General features: G+C 40.5%; 1 protein-coding gene across 1 annotated transcript in view; it reads right to left on the reverse strand.

The window, feature by feature from the left end:
- Positions 1 to 26,269, reverse strand: part of CDH8 (cadherin 8, type 2) — a 534,958-nt gene that overhangs the window by 272,723 nt on the left and 235,966 nt on the right. The window contains exon 4 of the mRNA XM_006863583.1: positions 4,181 to 4,300. Coding sequence (XP_006863645.1) covers positions 4,181 to 4,300 — 120 coding nt within the window. The remainder of the gene's footprint in view (positions 1 to 4,180; positions 4,301 to 26,269) is intronic.

Raw genomic sequence — 26,269 nt, forward strand, 5'->3', positions numbered from 1 at the left:
TAAATAGCAAGGTTGTAACCCGATAAAATACTGAATTTGTCAATGACTTTAATTTACTTGGATCCACAATTAGCTCTCATAGAAGCAGCAGTCAAGAAATCAAACAATCAGAGCTCAACCGGAAGTAAAAAGAAGAGGAAAAAAAAAAAAGATTCTCATACAATTTGATGAACTTGATCTACACCTATGGAAGCAGTAGCTCAAAAGAGGGAACAAATCTTTACAGCGAGGATCATTCCCACCCCCTCCACACACAGAGTAGACAGGGATGGGCAACTTGGACATTGGCTACCCAAAATGGGAGGGGGGGGGCCTGGAGGAAGGTAGAATCTCCAGTGAGTAGTATTCAATCTGACTAGGCGGGGCTGATGCAATGAAATGCAGACGGGTCTCTTGTGATAAAAAAAAAAAAACAAAACAACCATTAAGTGCATTGTTATAAGCTTATTAAGAGTAGTAGGAATAGTAGGAATAGGGTTGCTTTCCAATTGTGTAAGTGACAACGCAGAGTGGGCATTTTTTCTGTTTCTTGAATTGTCATACTCCTAAATTTGAATCAGCTTTCAACATTCAAAAAAAAAAGAAGAAATCAAACAATGTATTTTACATTTGGCAAATCTGCATAAGACCTCTTTAAAATGTTCAAGAGCAAAGCTGTCAGTTTGAGCATTAAGTTGTGCCTGACCCAAGCCATGGTATTTTCAATTGCCTCAAATGCATGTGAAAGTTGGACACCATATAAGGAAGACAGCATTGGAGAAGAATATTAAAAGCATCATGGGCTATCAGAAGAGCAAATACATCTGTGTTGGAAGCAGTACAGTCAGAAAGCTCCTTAGAATCCACTACAATTTGATGAACTTGACTTATACTTATGGATGTAGTAGCTCAAAAGAGGAAACAAATGTTTACAGGGAGGATCATTCCCACCCCCTTGGTACACAGGTTGACAGGGATGGGCAACTTAGACGTTGTTATTGTTAAGTGCCATCGAGTCAATTCTGACCCATAGTGACCCTGTATAGGGTTTCCAAGGACCAGCTGATGAGCTTGAACCACCGACCTTGCAGTTCAAATGGCTTTGCAGTATGGCACATTAACCCACAGAGCCACATCAGGACTCCAATTTAGACATTAGCTACCCAAAATGCGGGGACTACAAAGGCACGGAGTGACTGGCTTACAAGCTTTCAAGAGGGAGCATAGTTCCAGAGGGTGCGGGGGAAGGTAGACTCTCCACTGAGTGGTTTCCAACCTGTCTGGACTGGGCTGGTGAAAGGAGATGGGAATAAGACTCTTGTGGTTCAATAGTGAATAACTGCTATCAGGACTGACTGTGATGGTCAGAAATGTAAAGGTAGACATTTTGTAACAAAAGGAGGAGAGTCGTTGATTTTGCAGTCCAGGAGCGGATGACCCTGGGACTGTCAAGGGAGAAGAGCGGAGTGCAGGACCCTATCCAGAGAAGCAGTGACACCAGAGATGGAAGAAGAGACGATGACATGGAGAGATGGAGCAGCTGGGGACCCTGGACTCAGGGAGGGAGACTGGCTGTGTGTTGACGGCTGGAGACCAGCTTGTGGGGTGTGCCCTTTGGTTGTTTGTATATTCCTGAGTGCTTCGGCATATATCCAAAAAAAAAAAACAGAGGGAATGGAAGCAAATGCTGTTGCATGGAGGGGACTGTAATCATTGCAATGAAACAAAATACGATAGGATGAATGTAAAGCTGATGTTCTCCCATGTCACCCAATTCACAATAAAAACTTAAAAAAAAAAAAAGAGAGAGAGAGAGAGAGAGAACACCAGGATAGTGAAACTTCATCTCCCATACTTCAGACATGTTATAAGGAAGGGTCAGTCTCTTGCTCAGTAAAGTGGATTGTTGGTGAAAAGAGTAGAAAGCCCACAACGAGATGGACCCCTTGGCAGTACCAGTAGATTCAAACTTAACAACTGTGAGGGTGGTACAAGGCAGGCCAGTGTTTTGTTTGTTGTACATAGGGTTGCTATGAGTTAAGAACTGACTCAAGATCACCTAACAACAATAATTAATTCTTCTACATCTGATTGGCTTATCACATAAGATCATATTACATAATTGCCAAACATAAGAAGCATGGTCCAAATTTACTTGGGGGGACACAGTTTAATTCGGTACACAGAGTGAATGCCCAAACGATATTTGTTGGCCATGGTAGTACAGTGGGTTACCAGTTGGGCTACTAACCATAACATCAGCAGCCTCAGTCTAAAAGTCATTCTGTAGGAGAATGATGAGGTTTTCTGCTTCTGTAAAGATCTACAGTCGCGGTATATTGACGATACAGGGTCCCTATGAGTCAACACCAACTTGATGACACAAAGAAATCACCAACAATCAATATCTGTATTAAACTGGTAACAGTGACCAAAAAGACCCAAGGGAACCAATGTCCAAGAAGCAAGAAGAAAACAATTTAACTCCACAGAGGCGATTCTCATGCTTCAGTCTCACAGAACAGGGGCACCGTAATTATTGCCTAAATAAAGTTCAGAGTAATCTGCCAGTGCTTTTCCAATGAAGGACTTCACTGTGAGTCCCAAGTCTGTCACTGTGACTTTGACCAACAAATAGGATATCTCCAGAATCTTTTTCTTGACAGCCCCGACTCCCACCCTCCAAGTGCTGATTGCTTGTTCTGTCTCTTCCTTGGGGTCATCACGGCATCCAGATGACATGAACTTTATGACAGACTTCCTTCTCGGCTGAGGAAGGATATATAATTATGCCTCTAATTAATGCATTCTGAGTTCTTTCCTGTTTCTAAATCTAAATTCAATTTTAAGTCATGACCTTTTTATGTATAAATATATTTGTTCTCACTTTTTAATGTATGAGGATTTTACTCTGAATTATATATATTAAAAAGACTGCAAAGAGCAGCTTTAAAATTCAAATTCAGTTAATAATTGACTTAATGGTAAGACAGAGAAATTTGTCTCAATGATGCTGAAAATCTGTGACTCAAAGAAGCAATACTGGATGCCTATGTGCCTGCAGATTGAACTTTTCTATCTGTAAATTTGTAGATAAAGCCATCAGATACAGACGAAAGCACATTCAAATGATCTTGTACTATGTACCAATTTTAAATGTGCTACCAAAAAAAAAAAAAAAATTTTTCCCTGGATGTAAAAGAGTGTGACAAAACAGCTTTACTGTCTTAATATATTAAAATCAAACTAAAGATACATGCTTTCTTTTCATGGGACAAAGATGAGGCTTTTTGAGCCTGTAAAGATTTACAGCCTCGGAAACCATGTACAGGGTCGCTATGAATCCAAACCAAATCTATGGCATATAACCACCACCACCATCTTCATTTATCAAAATTACTGCGTTTATGAAATATTTTCCAAATCAGAAAAAAAGTCGGTGTTGTTGCTGTTATTTATTTATGGGTTTTTTTTGTTTGTTTCTTTGTTTTAACAACTTACTATATACTCTGTAAAATCTTTACCACCAGACCTCAGGATATTGGCCAGATTAATATTTAGCAATGACAATGTTTTAATGATAACTCTAATTGGTGAATATTAATATTCAGTTTTTCAAATTAGTTCTCCATTAGCTGCTCTTCAGAAACCCTGTACAGGGTCGCTATGGGTCGGAAGCGACTTGACAGCACTTAACAACAGCAATGTCACAGAAAATATAACAATATTTGTTATACTAACAATACTAGGATTCATTAAGAGCTTGCATGGTTGGTATTTATTGCTTTATCTGATCCTTATTATGACACTAGGAGGTAGCTATAACACCCATTTCACAGATGTAGAGAAAAAAGATTGCAAAGATTTAGAAAAGTCACTTGCCAAGCAGTAAGGAGCTGAGTTAAAATTGAAATCTATATGTATCTGGTGTTTAAGTACATTTTATTACAGGATAAAAAAGGGTGCCACCACCTGTTAAAACAAATGACCTTCTACAAAAGGGCTACAATTTGATGTAATCATATAAAAATGATTGCTCTGCTTCTCATACATTTTACATTGCAGAGGTCTAACACATTCAAATCTTATCGGTACAAGCAATGAAGTACTTAGTTGTAGCAGTTCATAATCCAAATACCAAGAAAAGTGTTTCCCCAAAGCAAAGAAATAGTACATAGAATTTGAAATTTAGGCCACAAACCTGTGTCAGGCTCAATGGAAAAATAAGGCTGTCCTTCCAAGATACTATAAACCAACTTGGCACTGTTTCCATAAACTGGGTCATCAGCATCGGTAGCAGTTACATTAGTGACAGACGTACCTAATTTAAAAAAGAGAGAGAGAAAGAGAAAAGACAACAATTAGCACACTAAGATTTGCCAAGAACTAAATTTTGCCGAGCACATCATACATAAATCCATGCATGGAAAAAAGGAGGCAAAGAAATCTCTTTCAAAATATGGAGATAAATCACTCTCATAACTTCAACAAAATCCAAGTCTTTTACAGAAAAGGATTCTGCTAAGCTGTAGTACTATATAAAAAGAGTCCTTAAGTATCTTTACTATTTAATACCCTTTGCAGTTTTCACTTTAAGATTATGCATTAGATTCATATAAGCTTCCAGAACATTCAGAAGCAACTTAACAAAGGAATATGAAAGGTAAGGTTAATAACATAACATAACATGTAGCGTTTCAGTTTTGCAATAGCACAGATGAATGTACCTGGAAAATGTATCTGATGAACAAGCAGCACAGAGACAGTAAAATAATACCTTTTTGTCCCACCCTATTTAATTCATAAAGATATAAAATTTGATTAGATTTTCCAATTAATCAGCATGTTGGATAAATAGAATGAAAACCACTTTTTTTTTACCCCCAGATGAATTTATTATTCATTCACTCCTTCATTCAAAACCTGAACATATACAGTTTGCCTAGTCTGAGGTAAATGCATTACGATAAAGTTTAGGCTCTCACGAAGCTTGTGGTGAAGGTGAGGAGGGCTGGGGGACGGAACATGCAGGGCTCCACAGAAAAGCAGCTGAATGCAGTAACACCCATCACGGATTTCTCACTCAATCCAGCCCATGCAGCATGCTCAGGGACAGGTTTCATTTGACTACAGTTATTAAAGAGAGGTAGCGCTTAACCAGGGGAAGAAGAGGAAAAAGTCTAAGCAAAAGAGAAACAAATATAAAACCTACGTAGGAGGGGAAGACATGGGAAATTTTGAGAATTTGCGAGACTGGAGAGATACTGGTGTGGCAGCAAAAATTAAGTTCCATAAAGGCAGATCGATGTCAAAGGGGTCAATGTTATTTCCCATTCAGGAAGTATGCAGGACGTCCTGCTGACTGCATAATTATTTGTTAATTGAATGGATGGAGACATGAATGAACTGTCCAATGAAACAATGAAGACTGAAGGTAACTTTCATAGATCTACTTCCTGGGAATTTGTCTCTCAGAGAGAGGTCTATCTCATGAGGAATTTGTATTAGAGATTGCTCTTCCATCCATATCGCTGGTGAAAAAAAATGGACCAGATGGGGCAAAAGGAGAATTTGGGATATGATGTAGTCACAGCAAAGGCTTCTGTGGACCTCACTGGAAGACCTAGAGATGGGATAGACATCAAGGAAAGAGGGGTCCACCTGTATAACCCATCACAGATCAATCATTGGCTATAGAATTTTAACTAGTCCTGTGTTCTTGGGAAAGAAGAAAACTTTATTAAGCTTTAGAATTCCCTAATCTGTAAAACGAGAGGCAATATGAATTGTTCCATTATAAGCTCGGTGATGGTAGTAGTGTGGCGTGGAGTCGCTTCTGACCCATAGCAACCCTGCAGAGGGTTTCCAAGGCTGTGAAATCTTTACAGGAGCAGAAAGCCTCATCTTTCTCACATGGAATAGCTGGTAGTTTCGAACTGCTCACCTTGAGGTTAGCAGCTTGAATTGTAACTAGTACACTATCAGAGCTCCTTTATAAGCTTGTTGTTGTTGTTGTTAAGTGCCATTGAGTCGATTCTGACCCATAGCAACCCTGTATAGGGTTTCCAAGGAGCAGCTGGTGAGCTTGAACCACGGACCTTGCAGTTCAAACGACTCTGCAGTAGGATGCATTAGCTCATAGCACCACACCAGGACACCTTTATAAGCTTTTTTGTTGTTAGGTGCCCTTGAGTCAGTGCTGACTCATAACGACCTTATGCACAGCAGAACAAAACACTGCCCGATGCTGGACCAACCTCACTATTGCTTCCACACTTTAGTCCATCGATGCTGCCACTTGGCCAATTCATCTCATTGGGGGTCTTCCTCTTTTTTTCTGACCCTCCACCTTACCAAACATGATATCCTTCTACAGTGACTGGTCCCTCCTGACAATATGTCCAAAGTATGAGAGACGAAGTTTGACCATCCTGGCTTCCAGGGAACACTCTGGCTGCAGTTCTTCTAGCACGGATCTGTTGGTTCTTTTGGCATCCCATGGCACTTTCAATATCCGCCTCCAACACCATAACTCAAAAGCATCAATTCTTCTACAGTCCTCCTTATTCACTGTCCAGCTTTCGCATGCATATGAGGTTATTGAAAATACCATGGCTTGGGTCAGGTGCACCTTAGTCTTCAAGCTGACATCTTTGCTCTTCAACACTTTAAATATAAGCTTAGATAACTAAATATAATATTAATGCAAAGAGTACATAAGAGTTATTGACACATCTGATAATAATATCACATGTATATGATATGTGTACATCAGTGACTGATGAAAGTCTCCTGTTTTTAAGCAGTAGGAGATGTTGTCATTTAAGGAGACCTGGCAGCATAGTGGCTTACAGGTTGGGCTGCTAACTGCAAGGTCAGCAGTTTGAATGCACCAGCTGCTCCACAGGAGAAAAAAGAGGCTTTCTGCTCCCTTAAAGATTTTCTGCCTCGGAAACTATACACAGGGTCACTGTGAGTAAAAACTGGCTGGGGGTATACCACCTGACCAGTTTTTGTAATTTATAATTGGGTGTACTTTTGTGCAATGCCTTTAATAGTAGTGTATTTCATCGTTTAAAGGAAAGGACAAGACAATCCCAAATGATTTCCTTTGTAGGATTATTTCCTTTACAAATTGACCAATAGAAAATTCACGCGCACACACACAATCTTACATTCTCCCATCTAGTTCACTTCATCTTGGTTTCCTTTGTGGTATTAAAATTGGCACCAGTAACCCAAAAAAGAAGATTGGATAGTTAGGGGGCAGTGAGTGTATGTTAATGGGGAGAACAGTTCAGAAAGAGAGGAGGGAGAATATCATCAACAGCACTCAACTGTACATGTGGACATTGTTCAATTGTTACATGTTCTTCTGTGTATGTTCTCAATAACAGCAACACATAAGATTAATTATTTTAAACAAATTCTTCTAGGTCCAAAAGTAAAACACCTTTTGACTTAGTAAGCACAGAGCCAGGCATGGGATGTGGGTGGGGGACACAGGATTTATACAAATTCCTCAATATTATTTAAATGGATGGTAGCAGAATGAGCACCCTGTCACCCAGATCCATACAGCTCTCACAGGGCTGCCAAGATGAACCACTGGGCTGGGGACTGCAATAGGCTTAAGACAAGCCGGTACCCACATCCTAATCCAGGATATTTCAGCCCAGTGTCTGGCTTCCCAGGAAATCCACATCCTTCAACTGCAGACATCGGGAAATGAAAAGGCAACACTACTTTCTGTCAAGGATGATATTTCTCCTAATAGTGATTCAAGACTGTTGATGCACCTGTACATTGGAAGAGATGTGTGTGGAGGTTTTGTGGAATGCATTTATCAAGTGATTACCCATAGAGGGAAAAATGGATGCTCTGAGGTTAATCTTGCAGCAGAAAAGATTTCCAGTCAAGCTGCGGTTATAGGCTTCTCCATGTAGATGCATGCAGAATGCAGACCACGGAGGCAAATTGAAAAGTGAAAACCTGGCAGGATAATGTTTCTTCAAAGCGGCAAGTGTTGGTGTGTGATAAATAGGGCCCTGAGTAATACCCAGGAAATATAACAACCAGGATTCTCTGTTTGTGTTTTCATTTGGAACTGTTTTTGTCTCTTTGTCGCGGATACAAGAGACTCATTTAGCTAGTGACTATAAATTTGACACTGTGCCATTTCTCCAAGAAAGCCCCTATTATGATACAACTTGATGCTGATTCTAATTATAATAATATAGCTGTTGTATTTTCAGCTGTTGTCAACAAAAATGATCCCTGTCACCACAATTGAGCCTGCTAGGACCAAGTCAAGTACGAACACGTCAGCTCCAAGGTGAAATCTGCTCTGAATAAATCCACTTTTTTGCATTTCATTTCCTGGCTAAGTGAAATTTGCCAATGTGCTGCTTGGATTTTAATAAACAGAGGTCTCCCAGTTCTATCTGCTTCTTGCCACACCTGAAAGTTTACTCCCATTAGCAGCAGGGCCTACCTCTCCCCCTCAGCTCCCACCCTCACCCCCCCACCTAATAACGACAGCACACACTACAAGCGAAATTAACCATAAAGGATTTTACACTGTCAGGTTAGAGGTTCCAGTTTGCTGACAAACTAAGATGAAAGGCTTTCGGGAAAAGAAGACGTTGGGGTTTGGGTAGTGCAGCTCTGTTAGCTAGGCTATACTTTTTTATGAGCAAGTCAGCACACCAATTCTGCACATTATTCAGAAAGAAAAATGCTGGTGCTGACACCCTGAGTGGAAAACAAAGGTTTGGTGCAGCGTGACAATGTGCACACTGGAAAAGCTAAAGCTCTCATGATGAGAAGAACATAGACCCCACTTGCAAAGAGTCATTTGCAATCCATTTACAGAGAATAAATACGCATTCCAGAGCTGGTAGAAAAAATAAAGACATAGTTCTAATTTAGAAAGACACACATTCCTGGCCTCCCCGTATCATCTTCAAACTTTTGAGCTGACCTTCTTTATGCCCTAATGTAAGTTCTGTCTGCAGAATGTGCAGAGTGTCTGACATTATCATCTGCAAATGTCTCCCTTAAAACATTCACACAAGGCAAAGACCACAGACCTAACCAATCATAGCCAAGATGCAACTGACTTCATTATTTTAATAAAACTAAACCCTCAAGGCAATTTCCCTCATCATCCTCCTTATTAGTTCCCCTAGTATTACTGCTGCAGTGTGATAGGTGATGAATGGGGCACAAACGTTGCCAAGGCAACCTTTTTTGGCTGTTGTTGAATGGCAGAACAATAATTTCCTAAGACCTGCATAACTTGTTGACGTTTAAATTATCGCTTACTAGAAACAATGAAAGGAGCTCTGGTAGTGTAGTGGTTACAAGTTGGGTGGTTAACCTTAAGGTCAGCAGCTGAAAACTACCAGCCATTCTGTGGGAGAAAGATGAGGCTTTCTGCTCCCGTAGAGATTTCCAGCCGTGGAAACCCTATGCAGGGTGGCTATGAGTCAGAACCAACTCCACGGCACATTACCACCACCACCACCACCACCACCAAAGCTAAAGCATGGGGGTCTGGAGGCTTAAAGTGTGTTGTGCTGTATTCATTATTTTTGTAGTTTTATGGAACGACACTCTGGGTTGTGAGTATGCATGAGGCTTCTTGCTTGTTGGCTTTTGTTGGTGGGTTCTCACCACCATTATTCCCACCACCACTAGCAACAACACCACCTCCACCATAATCACTACCTCCTCCCCAGTTATAAGAGAGGAGAGACTCCATATACTTAAGGAGAAAACTAAAAACTGAGTACTGGCAGTCAATGAATTTTCCTCCTTAATCCTCTTCTCTACCTAATACTATAGTCGTCAACATTCATACCTCCTCTAGGGCCTCCAGTAAATTTCCCTCGTGGGAAAGATGGCCTAAATCCTACCAGTATTTTTCAGTTGTGCTATTTAATTATAGAAGACACATGCCAAATAGCAAACCTCCAAGGGATGCCTTAGGGGGTCTTTGCAGGAAGAGGAGGATTAAACATGAATCAGTAAAAATTAGGGCTTTTTTAAAAAATCCTGTGCACAGATAAATAAATAGTGAGTTGTACTGCCTGTCCGGTTCACTGTAAACATAAGGACAAGATGCCAGTTCCTTCCAGAAACTACTCATCTGTACTGCTGTTGGTTAACTAGGAAAGTTATGTCAGGCTGATAATACATGAAACCCTTCTCTTTTGTTGGTGATCAATCTTGCCATTTACAAAAGCTGAATAGAAGGCAGAGGCAGCATGAAATCGCCATTGCAGTTCAAACACCTCTCTTTTAGGACACATGATACCACACAATGGAATCCTAAGCAGCCAGTCCCCCTCTCTATCTTCTTTTGCAAAGGCCTAACCGTCTCTCACTGGGTGTTCTTCTCTTGTGCCAACTCTCAGCCTGTACTGAAATGCTGCTGCCAAATTCTACATGCTCCAAATTGAATTTATTGTGGTAACACGGGCAGATTCTTAACTGCAGGCAGGCGGATGGACAGCACGAAAACGTATCCTGTCATTTCTCAGGCTCCACGATATGGGACATAAACTGGGGAAATAAAATTCTGTTTCCATATTTTATTCTGGAACATTTAGAGGTATAAACAGTTTGGTAACTGAATGAAACATCCACACACACTTAACACTGTGTTTCTTAAATGAGCGCCTGAAACTTTCTGAAACAATTAAGCACTTCAGAAAACGCACTCGAGAACACAGATGTCTTCTATTCACCCATGCATCATTCCAGTGAACATCTGTAATGTGCGGCGGATGAGAGAAATAGGAAATATTGTATGAAAATGTACAACTGTGAAATCTCAGCAATGTTTACTATGCACGGGACAAAAGTACTTTCCGCATCACTCACACACAACACCAGGATGGTATGGTGGCCTGCACTGCTTCTGTACCAGGGGATGAGGACAATTAGAGGCCTGGTTGTGAAAACTAACAAGTTGCCTGTAGTACAGTTCTGTGTGCATAAATTAACCTTTCAGAATCAGGATGTCTTCTTTCTCCCTAATACAAAAGAAAAAGTGTATACAGTCTTTTCAGAGGCTGCCTCTTCACAACAGTGAAGGCTTCGCTAATGTGTTACCTCTAGAATGGAATCCTATAAATGCTTGAGAACTAAACTAGCATCGTTTATGCTCCAGAACGGCAGCTATTTGCAGTCTGACCTTGCTAACGCATGCTACTAGTGGCATGGAAGGTGCCTTCTACTACGTGGAAGAGTTGACCTTGGTTGGAACTTCATTCAATTTCATTATAATAACTCATTCCATCACTCATGCAATGACTACCTGTATTATGTGTAGTAGGTGTCAGGTACCACGTTAGATGTAGAGTGTGATTCTGCTGGGAATCCACTGTGCTGGTTCTTCATGGCAGCTGATGTTTACTTTGGTAAAGTTTTCACATGCTATAGCTTTAGGCTGATAACACCGGCCATTTTTCCTTTGTTTTCTTATAAAAGGCCGTTAAATGTAATGTTGTTGTTAGGTCCCACCAAGTTGGTACCAACTCATAGCGACCCTATGCAAAACAAAATGAAACACTGCCCAGTCCTGGGCCAACCTGGGACCAGTCCATGGAGAAGGATCTCATGTTTGGTAAAGTGGAGCGTTGGAGAAAAAGAGGAAGACCCCCAATGAGATGGATTAGCATAATGGTGGCAGCAATGGGCTCAGGCTTAGCAATGATTGTGAGGTTGGTGTGGGACCACAGTGTTTCTTTCTGTTGTGCTAGGGTCGCTATGAGTCAGTGCCAACTCGATGGCACCTAACAACAACAGTGCTTGTATTCAAGCAACCCTTATTTTACTTAGTAACAGTCCCAAAGTTCAAGAGCAGTGATACTGGCAATTCAGATATGCCAAAACACAATTGGGTGAAGGATTGTGCCACACCCCGGAAGATGCCGGACAAGATGGACTGACACAATGGCAGCAACAATGGACTCAAAGACAAGATTGATTGAAAGGATGGTACAGGTGCTCAGCGTTTCATTATGTTGTATACTCTTGGTGTTGCTAAATGCCATAGAGCTGGTTCCAACCCATAACGACCCAATGGAGTGTTTCTGAGAAGCAACTGGTGAGCTTGCACCACCAATCTTGCAGTTCAAACAGACTTTGCAGTACAGGACATTAGAGAAGCTACGAATTAAAACTGACTTGATGGCTCCTAACAACAACTCTCATTCTCCAGATAAAAGTCAGAACTTTCAAAAATAACCGTAGTGTGGTTGTGATGAGTCTTCTCTTTCTAACTGTGAAAGGAAAAATGAGTAACTCTCCTATCACATTTCTAACCTGGCAAAGGAAATGTCACTGAGGGATGGAGTTTGGGGAAGTGAAACTTCTAGATGAAACTGGTTCCCTGTGCAATCGTTGCATAGTTGTGGTTTCCAGGAGATTCAAGTAAGAAAGTATTTACTGAATCACCCAAAAAATCCATCTTATACTTATGGCCATCTGTGGTATAGCTAAAACAGGTAAGTTGACCTTGTCTCCTATTTGGACCTTCCACTATTTTGGTATCTCAGTGAGTCCCTACTCTATGTCAAAGTTTCTTTTAGTTACCTAAGGAACTGTGCAGTAAGAAGACTTGCTTTCATGGGCAGAAGACATGTAAGGCAGTAGAAAATTAAGCAATCAGCTACCAAACGATGTGATTAACTGTTGTCAGGGAAATCCATGTAGCAGTCCTGAAGAACACAAGCAGGGAAGTGAAACAGCTAAAGCCAAGCTTCTGGGATGAGGTGGCATTGGAATAGGAACTAAACCAAGAGAACAGATATTGGATTTAAAGAACAGAAGAAAATCTCAGGTCAAAGTTCATACATGCATTACAATCACTAAGAGCTCTCGGGAATTGGATTAATCGGTTAGAAATTTAAGAAAATGGGAAGTCACAAAGCGATTTAAGCAGCCCTTATTCACCAATCACACTGAGCTCTCTAATTTTTTCAATGATTTTCTGGACCCCATTCCTATGATGTCCCCAACATTATCGGCCTCACTCACCCTAACCCAGATGCAAGATTTAGCTGATTCCTTAGTGAAGTCACTTCCTCTTCTGCTGACAGTCTCTGGGTAATCTGCAACATTCTTTACAGTGCATACAGAGTACTCAATGGAGAATGAAAGCTTCTTGAAAACAATGTTGTTGTTGTTAAGTGCCATCCAGTTGGTTCTGACTCATAACCACCCTGAAAAAGGTTTCCAAGGAGCAACTGATGGGTTTGAACCGCCACCTTGTGGTTAGCAGCCCAGTGCTTATCCTACAGTGCTACACTAGGAGAACAGTTGTTGTTGTTGTCATGTGTCATGGAATCGGTTCAGACTCATAGTGACCATGTACAGGGTTTCCAAGGCTGTAAATCTTTAAGAGAGCAGAAAGCCTCATCTTTCTCCCGAGATCAGCAGTTCAAAACTACCATTGCCAGATTTTCACATCATATGCATGCTCGACATGTACTTACTTACACAAGAACTAGAAATAAACCTATATAAAATATTTATTCAATGAACATTTGCAGCATCTATGATCATCTATTTAAGATTGTTGTTATTAAGTGCCATACAATAGGTTCCGACTCATTAGCAATCCTATATAGGGTTTTCTGAGACTGGTGGGTTTGAACCACTGTGGTCCAGTGCTTATCCTACAGCGCCACACCAAAACTCGATGATCATGTCCAAGTAAATAAGAAGGGATCAAATCTGGACTAAATCTTCTCTCTTAATCAGTATATTAAACCAGACTTTTCATGAATTTTACATATTAAATCACAGAGAATGGAGTCCTGGTGTGGCGCTGTAGTATATGCACTGGACTGCAAGGTCAGTTTAAACCACAAGGTTGAAGGTTCAAACTCACCAGCCAGAAACCCTGGGCAGGGCCTCTGTGATTCAGAATCGACTCGACAGCAGTTGACAACAAGTGCAGAGAGCAGGACCTAATATTGTTAGTTTCCTCTGCAGCATCTAAATGAGCCCTGGCAATAGAATGTTTAAATGCTTGTCTGATAGATGAAAGACTGGCAGGAAGGAGAGCGTTGAGGCATTTTGCTTCTCCAAAGATTACAGCCTTGTAAATCCTATGGGACAGTTAGTTCTACAGTGTCCTATAGGATCACTGTAAGTCAAAATCAAATCAATGGTAATAGATTAATAGCATCTCAGAAAGTGAGTTGCTTATAAGTAATTGCTAAATGAATGCATGAAAAGACATTTTCTATAGAAAAACCTATTCAGATACCAATGTAGCACGTTGTTTCATTGTTTTGAACATTATGTATTCTTGCTATGATTCTGTTTTAGTTTCATGTTTTAGGTCTATTAGAAAAGATGCAATAGGGATTTACACACACACACACACTACTTTTTTAGAGGATAGCAAGTATCTTGCTTTCCTAAACACGAGCCTAGTTTTATGTATGGCTCTAAACACAAACGTAGCAATAATGGGAAGGTCGGTGCAGGACTGGGCAGTGTTTTGTTCTGTTGTGCATAGGGTCACTATGCATTGATATCTACTCAATGGCACCTAATAACAACAAACTCAAACTAGTGTGTTATCAACTCTTGTTGAAACTCATGAAAACTTTATGCAGAAGAATTGAAGGTCTGAAGGCTTTGCTGTGGGGGCTTGGGAGGTGGGAAGTATCATTATCCAGAGTGATTTTCAGGGACTAGGTGGAATGGCAAAGACAGCAGGTTTCCTCGGTGACAGGCTGGCATCTGGCCAGGTTTCACAATCTTACATCAGGAATGCCTACAGTCATGTCTATGAGGGGAAAGGATCCAGGTCTGAAAACTGGGAATTGAGTCAAACTTATTATGCAAGGAGTGACTACAAGGGTAGACTCCATGGGAGTCTGGGAAATACTAAACGCCACCAGTGACCTCACCACGTAACTGTAAAAAACAGTGGCAATGGTCAGACGTGGCAGACGGGAGGCTCAACTCCTCTTCCCTACTAGGAGAGCTGGAAGTCAGATGGAACTTTCTCTGTTAAGAGCAAATCCAACTGGATTTTGCTGTGGTCAATGAAAATAAATAATCCAGACATTCTTACAAGATTCTTGGTGGCTCAGTGGTTAAATGCTTGACTACTAACCAAAAGGTTGGAACCTGCACAGCAGTTCCATAGTAGAAAGAGCTGTGGAATTGCCACACAAACGTTGCTGTTGTTGTTAAGTGCAGTCAACTCAGTTACAATCCACAGGAATGCTATCTAGGGTTTCCAAGGTGGATCCGAACCACCGACTTGGAGGTTCAAACTAATCTTGTGGTCCAGCATATTTTCCCGCAACACCACACCGGGACTCCCCATAAAGATTACAACCATGAAAATCATCTAGACTTTGGAGATTTAAGATCATAGTTTCATGGGACTTACTAGGTAAATGGCCTAACAACGTGTTTAGTGATTCTGTTCTACCTTGTATTATTATTATTATTATTATTATTATTATTATTATTATTAGGAGCTCTGGTAGCGTAGTGGTTACGAATCGGGCTGCGAGCCTTAAGGTCAGCGGTTCGAAACTACCAGCCGCTCCGCGGGAGAAAGATGAGGCTTTCTACTCCCGTAAAGATTTACACCCTCGGAAACCCTGTACAGGGTCGCTATGGGTCGGAACCGACTCGATGGCACTTAACAACAACAACAATTATTATTATTGGTAAGCTGAGTTCTTAAAAGCTTTCAAATAGTTCAACAAAGACACAGCAATTGGTCTCTATTCTCCTGGAGCAACAGAGATGTCAGAATAGAGGCATGTATATGACAAGCCCTGGACTTCAAACCACAAGGTTACGGCTTGAGCCCACCAGCCACTCCGTGGAAGAAAGATGAGGCTTTCTGCTTCTACAAAGATTTTAAAAGTTTCAGAAACCCTAAACAGGGTCGCTACGAGTGGGAACTGACTCAAAGGCACTTAACAACAACAACAACACAGAATGTATTGAGTTCTAGTATGCTGCTGTAGGGTAAGCAATGGAACTGTTAACTGCAAGGCTGGCTGTTCAAGCCCACCAGCCACTCCTAAGAAACCCCGTACGGAATCAAGATGAGTGAGAACTGGCACGTAACAACAACACATGGACTTTAAATCTTTAAGATCTAGAGAGAAATCACCTGGCCATTATTTCAACTTGCATTTGATACAGGGATGGTGGTGGTGTGCTGTGGAGTCAGTTTGAACTCATAGTAACCCTGCAGGCTGTAAATCCTTATGGGAGCAGAAAGTATCTTCTTTCTCCCATGGGACACAGGGATGGTAGGGATGATCAACTTGACACTGGCTATCTAAAATTGGGGGGCTAGAAAGTCATGAAGTGACTGGTTTACAAGTTTCCAAGAGAGAGTTTAGTTTCAGAGTGTGCAGGAGAAGGCAGAACCCCCACTGAATAGTTTTCATCTTGTCTGGATGGGTCTGGTAAAAAGAGATGGAGATAAAAGTCTTATGATTCAATAGTGAGTAATTGTTACCGTGACTAATTGTGAATGTCACAACTGTAAAGGTAGTTTTGTAACAAAAAGGAGGGAGTAATTAGTTGTACAGTCCAAGAACAGAGGACCCTGGGACCATCAAGGGAGAAGAGCACAAGCGAAATGTGGGACTCTATCCAGAGAAGCAGCAACACCAGATATGAAGACATAGATGATGACATAGATAGAGAGAGCAGCTGAGGACTCTCTATACTCATGGGAAAAGAAAGGCTGTGTGCTGGTAGCCAGGAGGCAGGCTTACAGAATGTGCCCTTTGATTGTTTAAATGATTGTATATTCCTGACTGTTTTTGTGTACATCCAAAAAAAAAAAAAAAAATAGAAGGAATAGAAGCAAATACTGTTGAATGATGACACATGGAGGGGACTGTAGTCATTGCAATGAAACGATGAATGTAAACTACAACTCAATTCACAATAAAAACTTAGGGGGGGAGGGGAACAATCAAGAGTATTCCTTTGTCTAAAATCTAACAATACAGCAAAGAACATCACACATTTCAAATCCTTACAAATACTCAGTAAGGCAAGGGTTTTTATCAGAAACCTAGCCTTAACAAAGATAAATGATTATTAAATTTGAAACTAAGTTGATCAAAGTTGATTCCTAACCCCAAACTTGGCCCCTCTTGTGCTATCAAGTAATGATATTTTCAGTTGCTTCATGCTGCTGTTGTCAAAAGCTGCCAAATCAGTTTTTATTTGTAGCGACCCTGCATAAGGTTTCCAAGGAGCAGATGGTGAGTTTGAACTGTCTATCTTGTGGTTTGTAGTCCAGTACTGATCCTACTGTCTCATATGCATGTAAAACAATGAAGAAGGAAGACCAAAGAAGAATCGATGTATTTGAATTATGGACTGCAGAAGAATATTACAAGTACCACGGACTGATAGAAAACCAAACTAATGTATGTGGGGCAAAGTCCACCCAAAATGCTCCTTAGAAGCCAGATGGTGAGACTTCATCTTTTATACTTCACACATGTTATCAGGAGGGACCAGTGCCTGGAGAAGGACATCATGCTTGATAAAATGAGGGGGGCGGGGAGGGACAAAACAAGAGAAAGAGCCCTGACAAGATGGACTGACACAGTGGCAAAAGCAAAGGGCTCAAACGCCAACAACTGTGAGGATGGTACAGAACCGGGCTGTGTTTCATTCTGTTGAGCAGAGGGTCTCTGTTAGTCAGAACCGACTCGGCAGCACCTAACAAGAGTGCTCTCAGTTCACTCAAGGATGTGTGTGTACTCAGGTAAGATCCTGCTTTATTTGCCTCCTGTTGTCTGAAAACATGAGGGACAGGAAGTTTGTAGTTGCACAGGAAGAAATTCAATGTAGTCATGCTAAACAGGCAGAGTACAGCAGAGAAGAAAAAACAGTTTATTAAATGGCACCTGCATGCCTTGAGAAAATTGGAAAACATGCATTAAAAACTACTTGCCTTGATCAAAATCTTGGCAAAAACAAAATATTTTCTAAAAGACTAGGCTTTGGATTTACCAAAAAATGATTAATGATCAGGCAACACCATGAATGCATTTCAAATAGGAAAGATGGGAAGAGTAGAGTGAAGGGGCAGAGGGACTGAGTGATTATGCTTTTAGCCCTGAAGATGTATGGGTGAATCTGAAATGGCCTGTACCTTCAAGTAGTTTTACTAAATGTTAGCAGGAAAACAGAATTAATATTTCATCACTTCACCTTTTTTAGTTTTTCTTTGTTTTGACTGTTTTCTTTCTTGATATGTGCCATTAAACTATGTATAGCCCTTGGATATCCAAATGAACATGGGCCCTTACTAAAACTTGGGCGCTTGCAGTCTCACAAGGGGAAATGCTTGGAAAGAGATATTGTCACTTAAGGTATAAATAGGTCCATTCAAGGAGTGTTGGCTTTATGAGAGACTGACTCCAAACCCTTCTTTCTGGGAAGAGTGGAGGGTATGTTGAGGAGGTATGAATGAAATCTTACCAAGCAATGGATGGCTAATAGCTCAAATTCAAAAGCAGTCTTCCACTTCAGAATACTGGCTTCCTTTCTAGACTAAATTAACCCTATAGTGAAGGGACTTTAAAAGTTGGTGGAAAATAAAAATTAGAAAAAAAACTAAGATAGAAATTCTCCATGAAGTTTTTGAAGCCCCCTCATATTTATTCTTGGGTTCATGTGTGAGTCCATATGTATTTAAGTGATTCCATACCCCAGTCCCAATCCCCTAATTTTATTCATATTGAAATAAGACTTTCCAAAATCACATTTTATTAGGGAAAAAACTCATAGGTATAAATAAACTTGTACAAACATTTGAACAAAGCAGCACTTTCTTATTGTTGCTAGTAAGGGTTGTACAATAACAATTGACTCATAGCGACCATGTATTGTGTTTCCGAGGAGCAGCTGGTAGCTTTGAACCACTGACCTTGTGGTTAGCAGTGCAGTGCTTATCCTATAGCACCATATATGTCCTTGCATTTTCATTGTGATGGTCTCCCGGGAAATACTCGCTTTGATATGTGCTTCTTGTTGGTAACTGTCATCAAGTCAGTTCCAAATCATAGCAACCCTGGATAGGGTTTCCAAGGAATGGCTGGTGGGTTTGAATGGCCCACCTTCTGGTTTGCCATTCCAGTACTTATCCTACAGTGCCTCACAAGGACTCTATGCTTAGGAAGATAAAATCAAAGCTAAGCAAAGTTGAAAGTCACTCTGAGAATTGGGGGAAACATCAAAGAAAAGCTTGACTTTGTTTTATATATATATATAAAACAGTATATATATATATATACTGATAAAATAAAGTGCCCCACTCAGTTGCAAGTAAAGTTTTACTAAAGGTAAGACAGAAACGGCTGCAAGCATACATTGACAGGGAACTTCCAGAGGTACAAGCTGGATTCAGAAGAGGCCGTGGGCCAAGGGATATTACTGCTGATGTCAGATGGAACTTGGCTGAAAGCAGCGAATACCAGAAAGATGCTTACCTGTGTTTTATTGACTATGCAAATGTTTTTTAATGTGTGAATCATGACAAGCTATGGACACCACTGAGGAGAATCAGTATTCCGGAACACTTAATTGTGTTCATGAGGACCCTGTACACAGACCAAGAGACAGTTGCTTTGACAGAACAAGGGAAACTGAATGATTTAAAATCAAGAAAGATGTAAGCCAGAAAGAAAGGTTGTATTCTTTCTCCATACTTATTCAATGTGTATGATGAGCAAATAATCTGAGAAGCTGGATTATATATGAAGAAAATATGACATCAGGGTTGGAGTAAGACTCATTTAAAACTTGCGATATGCATATGATACAATTTACTTCCTGGAAATGAAGAGGACTTAAAATACTTACTGGTAAAGATCAAAGACCACAGCCTTCCGTATGGGTTGCACCTCAATGTAAAGAAAACAAAAATCCTCACCACTGGACCAATATAAAACATTCATATCAATGGAGAAAAGACTGAAGTTGTCAAAGACTTCATTTTGCTTGGATCCACCATCAACACTCATGGAAGCAGCAGTGTAGAAATCAAATGATACATTGCATTAGGGAGATTTACTTCACAAGACCTCTTTAAAGTGTTCAAGAACAAAGATATGCTTGAGGATTAAGGTGCACCTGACCCAAGCCATGGTGTTTTCAATAAACTCATATGCATGGGAAAGTTGGACAGTAAATAAGGAAAATCGTAGAAGAATTGATGCATTTGAGTTATGGTGTTAGAAGATAATAGTAAAAGTACCATGGACTTCCAAGAGAACAAACAGATCTGTGTTGGAAGAAGTATTGCCAGAATGCTCCTTGGAAGATGGCCAGACTTCATCTCTCATACTTCGAACATATTAGCAAGAGAGAACAGTCCCTGGAGAAGGATATCATGTTTGGTAAAGCGGAGGGTAGGAGAAGAAGAGAAAATCTCCCAATGAGATGGATTGGCACAGAGGTATCAGCAATGGACTCAAGCATAGCAATGATTGTGAAGTTGGCGTGGGATCAGGCAGTGTTTTGTTCTGTCTTGCACAGGGTCGCTATGAGTGGGGACCAATTCGATGGCACCTAACAACAACAAAAACATTCAATTCACATACATAATAACTTTTATCCCACTTTTTCCTGATTATCTTGTTTAAGAATTTTAAGAGATAACAGGATTTTTAAATACTGCTTCTACTGCTCAACAACTGAACTTCCAACTATATTTTACAACATCTATGATTCTGTTTCTCTTAACATTTGTACTACCTTTGTGTTTACCCTATGGGCTAATTTGTAGTTGACCCCAGTAACATAGCCCTTTTAGCCAACATTTTGTGATTGACAATCATTGATTTAGCAGTCTTGCAGAGTGCCTTAAAAAAAAATCAATGTATCCAGAAGAAGGAACTGGGGGGACTTCATAATATCACATCTCGTTTTTATCACAAATTTCCAATTTACCAAGTTCCTGTCTCATTATTTATAGGAGACAGGGCATGCTGATGAGATACACAACGCGCTCTGTCCCTTCTGGCAATCCATTTATAACTGAAGCACAATTAATATCTTTACAGCTGTTCTCCGGGCAAAAAGAAAAATGTGGCAGCAAGTATTTTGTACATGTTTGAGTGTAAATGTGTGAAATGAGGAGTACCGGGATATGTCTAAAAACAGAGGAATTTGGACCTTTCTTTTCTTTTTTTTAATTTCTCCAGAGAAAAATGTTCAAAACAGTATTTCATACAGGAAATGAAATTACTTGATAGTAGATCTCCAGATTGCCTAAGAAAATAATTAGGAATCAGGAAGATCTTTAACTATATATATATATACTTCACACATGGCCATTGTTCCAAAGGGAAATCCCATAAAATTCTAGAATGCTCCACATAATTTTGCCAGCATTATTTTGCTTTCCTTTGATCCACTGTCAATTGCCTGCTTTATTTTCAAATATTAGCCTTTTCTTTAATTGTTGTTGTTGCTCTGTGCCATCAAATTTGTTCTGACTCATAATGACACAGTCAGTATTGGCTTCTCAGAGCAGTGGTGGATTTGAACGATCGACCCCGCGGTTACCAGTCCAGTGCTCATCTGACAGCTCGTGTTTCTGGCCCAAGTAGTTAAGAAGTTACTTGAAATAATTATCTCTTTTAGGCCTCATTTAAATCATTTTTAAATTAAAAATAAAATAGACAAAAATAGATGCTTAACACATGTTTAACTCATTCATCTACTTAATTACAGATGTGTTTTCTACAGGAATACTGGCAGTGTAATGATATTAACAAGCTCCACCAGGAAAGTAAATATATATAAAACCAATAACCGGTTTCCTTCTTGTCAATTCAGACTCATGGTAACTCCAGGTATTTTAAAGAAGAACTGTGTGTCTTCTCAGGCACCTCTGGAGGGGCGTGAACCCGCCACTTTTTGGTGAACAGCTGAGTATGTTAACTATTTATATCTCTTTGGTTTTCCAATACATCGTCTCAAATCACTTCATTTAGTAATTCCACCTCTTAGAAGTTATTCTAAACAATGAGCCCAAAACAGGGGCTAACATTTCAGTACCATATTATGACAAAACAATCCAATATTTATTCAAGAAGCATTTAGAATAGCTCTGAAAAAAATGCTAATGAAAATTAGTAATGGAATTGTTAAAAAAAAACAAAAAACTGCAGACAAAATAAGACACATAACCAAAGAAAAATAAGTGAAAAAAACAACTCAAATGTTTAGGTCCTGATCCCAGCAACCAGCAGATGGATGTACTTAAATCTTTCTGCTGGACTGCTCCTATTTGACTGGCAGAATGAAGGCACAGTTACTTGAAAATAAATCTGAGCATACTGGCAGGGCATATTTCAAAACCATTAAACAAAGCACAACTTCATCAGAAAACAGAGCAGTAATGTGTAGTCTTTGCAGAACACTGAGAAATACAATAAAATCATTTGCCACCATGTTGATTCTGCCTCATGACAACCCCCCACTTGTTTCAGACTTTCCTGGGTGCGCCTTTCTTCTGAGATGTCTTGGGATTGATATTTAGTGCCAATATTTTGGTTAGTAGACAAGCGCCTAAGCATTTGCACAACCCAGGGTTCCATGCTGGGTACATGATTTGCCAATTTGACCAGCATCCCCTGGGAATGTGTATTTTAAAATCCTTAAGTCCGACTCCAGAGAACGACTTCAAACGCTCAGAGGAGGAACAGAGAATCTACTTCTGACAGAGCTCTCTGGTGATTTAGAAACACATCAAGCTACTGACAAACACTGACAGGGAGAGAAATGTCTAGTGTGAGTTAGGAAGAGCAAGGGGTGCTTCCATCCTTTAAAAAGTTATATGTTATTTCAAGTTTTTAATTACAAAAATAATAACATCCTCACTGTGGGGAATATACCTCTTTTAGTAGGTAACTCAAAGAGACACCTGAGAAGACATAGAAGTGAGAAGACTGGGCTTTTAGGACTGTGCAAAAAGGTGTGAAGAAGTTAATTAGCACCTGCATTCTAAAGAGCAGTCAAGTACAATTTAAAACAGATGGGGGGCCAAACACTGTGAAAAGCTACCAGGGGAGCCCAGAGGGACTGCAAAAGATAACAGCATTAGCTTCCCTTTCATAAGTGTTTAAAACTATCTGTGTAATTCTTCTGTGGTACTCAGGTATTTAGACTCTTCTCATTTCCTCTCTAATTAGGGTGTGTCTTATGTGACTAGGTGGGTTTTTACTAAGTAGAAATATAAGACGAATACAGTTGCTAATATAAAATAAATAATGAAAAGATAAGCTATTCAGGGAGTCCTGTACACTCTGACTGTTCATTTGCTTAGCCAAGCCTGAGGAAAACGAGATTTTTTTCACCTCATTTTCTTATTCCATAGCTGCTGGTACTGTCCCTGAGAGTTTAAAAAAAAGACAAAACCAAACCTCCAAATCATGGCTCTCTGAATCGTAATACACACAGAGTTAAAAAAGAAATGCCAAAAGAGTTGGTTTGGAGCTCTGGTAGCGTAGTGGTTACGAATCGGGCTGCGAACCTTAAGGTCAGCGGTTCGAAACTACCAGCTGCTCCGCGGGAGAAAGATGAGGCTTTCTACTCCCGTAAAGATTTACACCCTCGGAAACCCTATACAGGGTCACTATGGGTCGGAACCGACTTGATGGCACATAACAACAACAACAAAGAGTTGGTTTAATAGGAAGATTCCCAGCCCCGCCATACAGTCTGACATAGGTTGATAAGCATCTGTATGTCTGCTGTTATTATCCATGGTCATCTAGATGATTCTGACTCCCAGCAACTGTGTATAGGGTTTCCAAGGCTGTCGAGCTTTACAGGAGCAGAAAGCTCTATCTTTTCTGCAGTGAGCGGCTGGTGGGTTTGAACTGTTGAGTTTGTGGTTAGCAGTCCAGTGTGCCATCAAATCTATTTCAACTCATAGCAACCCTAGGTGACAGAGTAGAATTGTCCCATAGAGTTTTCTAGGACACCTTCTTTTCAGAAGCAGATCAACAGATCTTCCATCCCTGGAGCTGTTTGGTAGGTTCAAACTATCAACCTTACTGTTGGTAGCTAAATGCTCAACCACTGTGCCATCTGGGTTCCTTTACCAACAGGTCTGTTCATGTTTGTGAAATGAGTATATGAATGAATATGTGGCATGTATTAAATTCTCAATTCATTTACTGTATTTGGTGAGTATTCTCAAATATCATTTTAAAACACATCAACATGACAGGCCCAATTTAGAATCCTTGATCTTTACCTCAATCTAATGAAATGGTTCTATCACTGTTTCTATTTACTTTTGATGCAACTCGGCACAGAGAGGAGTCCTGGAGTGGTACTGTAGGACAAGTGCAGGACTGCAAGGTAGGTATGAATTGCAATGTCGGCTGTTCAAACTCACCAGTTACTCCTTGTAAACACTGATGAAAGCAACCTTGGTTGGCAGATACAATGTTAAAGCACAGGGATTCAAAAGAAGCCAAATAAATGTGGCACTGCCTTTGTGGAGTCTGTCATCTTACAAGAGTTTGGTACAAACTAGTTTCATTACTGGTGCAAAATTCTAGCAAAGTGTGTACTCATACATGTTGCTTGTTGTTGTTAGGGACCACCAAGCTGGTATCGACTCACAACAACTTTAGGCATAACACAACAAGACGCTGACCTGTCCTATGCCAACTTCACAATAATTTTGTTATCTTGAGCCCACTGCTGCTGCCACTGTGCCAATCCATCTTATTGGGGGTCTTTCTCTTTTTCACAGACTCTCCATGATGTCCTTCTCCAGGAACTAGTCCCTCCTGATTGTTGTTGTTATTAAGTGTGTTGAGTAGGTTTCAACCCACAGCAACCCTCTATAAGATTTCTTGAAGTGGCAGGTGATCTTGAACTACCAACTTTATGATTCAAATCGACTTTGCAATCCAGTTCATTAACCCACAGCACCCTACCAGGAGTCCCTCATAACATGTCCAAAGTATGAGAGATAAAGTCTAGTCATCCTGGCTTCCAAGGAACATTCTGGCTGTACTTCCAACACTGGCAGTTCATGGTGCTTTGAATATTCTCCTCCAACACCATAACTCAAAAGCATGAATTCCTCGACTATCTTCCTTATTCATTATCCAACTTTCACATGCATATGAGGCTATGGAAAATACCTTGGCTTGTGTTAGGCGCACCATAGTTCTCACATTGACATCTTTACTTTTGAACACTTTAAAGGTCTCGTGCAGGTGATTTGCTTAATGCAAAAAGTCATTTGATGGGGCTACAACATGCTCAGTGAAGGAGGCTTCCTGCGGATCCTCTGCAATACTTAAGACTATAGGTGGAAGCCTGAACCACATCCAGATCTCCAGAGATAGGAAATTCCCACCTGAAAGGACAAACAGACCAGCCTGGAGTGGCTAGAAGAACAGAAGATACTTCTTGAAAGAAAGACCTACAGGAAAAATATAAAACAACATAGGCAGACCGACTGTTACTACAAGAACAAGCCACTTGCTTGCCCAGGAAACATCAATACAAGTGGTCAGGTCCCCTCAGTGCAAACCCCCTTCCAAGACTAAGACTCAATGGGAATACATGCTCTGATTGGTGACCACGCTCGATACTGATAAGGGGAACTGAGGGAAAAACAGCAATGAAGTGGTGAGCTAAGCCCTTCAACGTTCAATAGGCTTCTGTGAACCCGGGTGAAGACCTGGTTGACCAGCAGTGTGACAAGACCTGGGGATTCTTGGGTCCAGAGTCAGTGACATAGCCACAGAGGACTAGAGTGGAGAGTGAAGCGTCCAGCTGATAAGAAGAGAGGGCATATGCATAAAAACACCCACACCTGCAGATAATAACCACTTATCCTGGCTTCAGTGACTGGATGATCAGAGCTCAACCAGAAGTAAAAAGAAGAGGAAAAGAAAGGATTCTCATACAATTTGATGAACTTGACCTACACCTATGGAAGGGAAGCAGTAGCTCAAAAGAGGGAACAAGTCATAACAGTAAGAATCATTCCCACCCCCTCCACACACAGGGTAGACAGAGATGGGCAACTTGGACATTGGCTACCCAAAATGGGGGGCGGGGGAGCTACCAAGGCAAGAAGTGACTGGCTTACAAGCTTTCAGAGGGAACCTAGATCCAAAGGGCCTGGAGGAAGGTAGAATCTCCAGTGAGTAGTATTCAATCTGACTAGGCGGGGCTGATGCAATGAAATGCAGACGGGTCTCTTGTGATA

Source organism: Chrysochloris asiatica, unplaced genomic scaffold (assembly GCF_000296735.1).
Source record: "Chrysochloris asiatica unplaced genomic scaffold, ChrAsi1.0 scaffold00055, whole genome shotgun sequence".
Lineage (NCBI taxonomy): Eukaryota > Metazoa > Chordata > Mammalia > Afrosoricida > Chrysochloridae > Chrysochloris > Chrysochloris asiatica.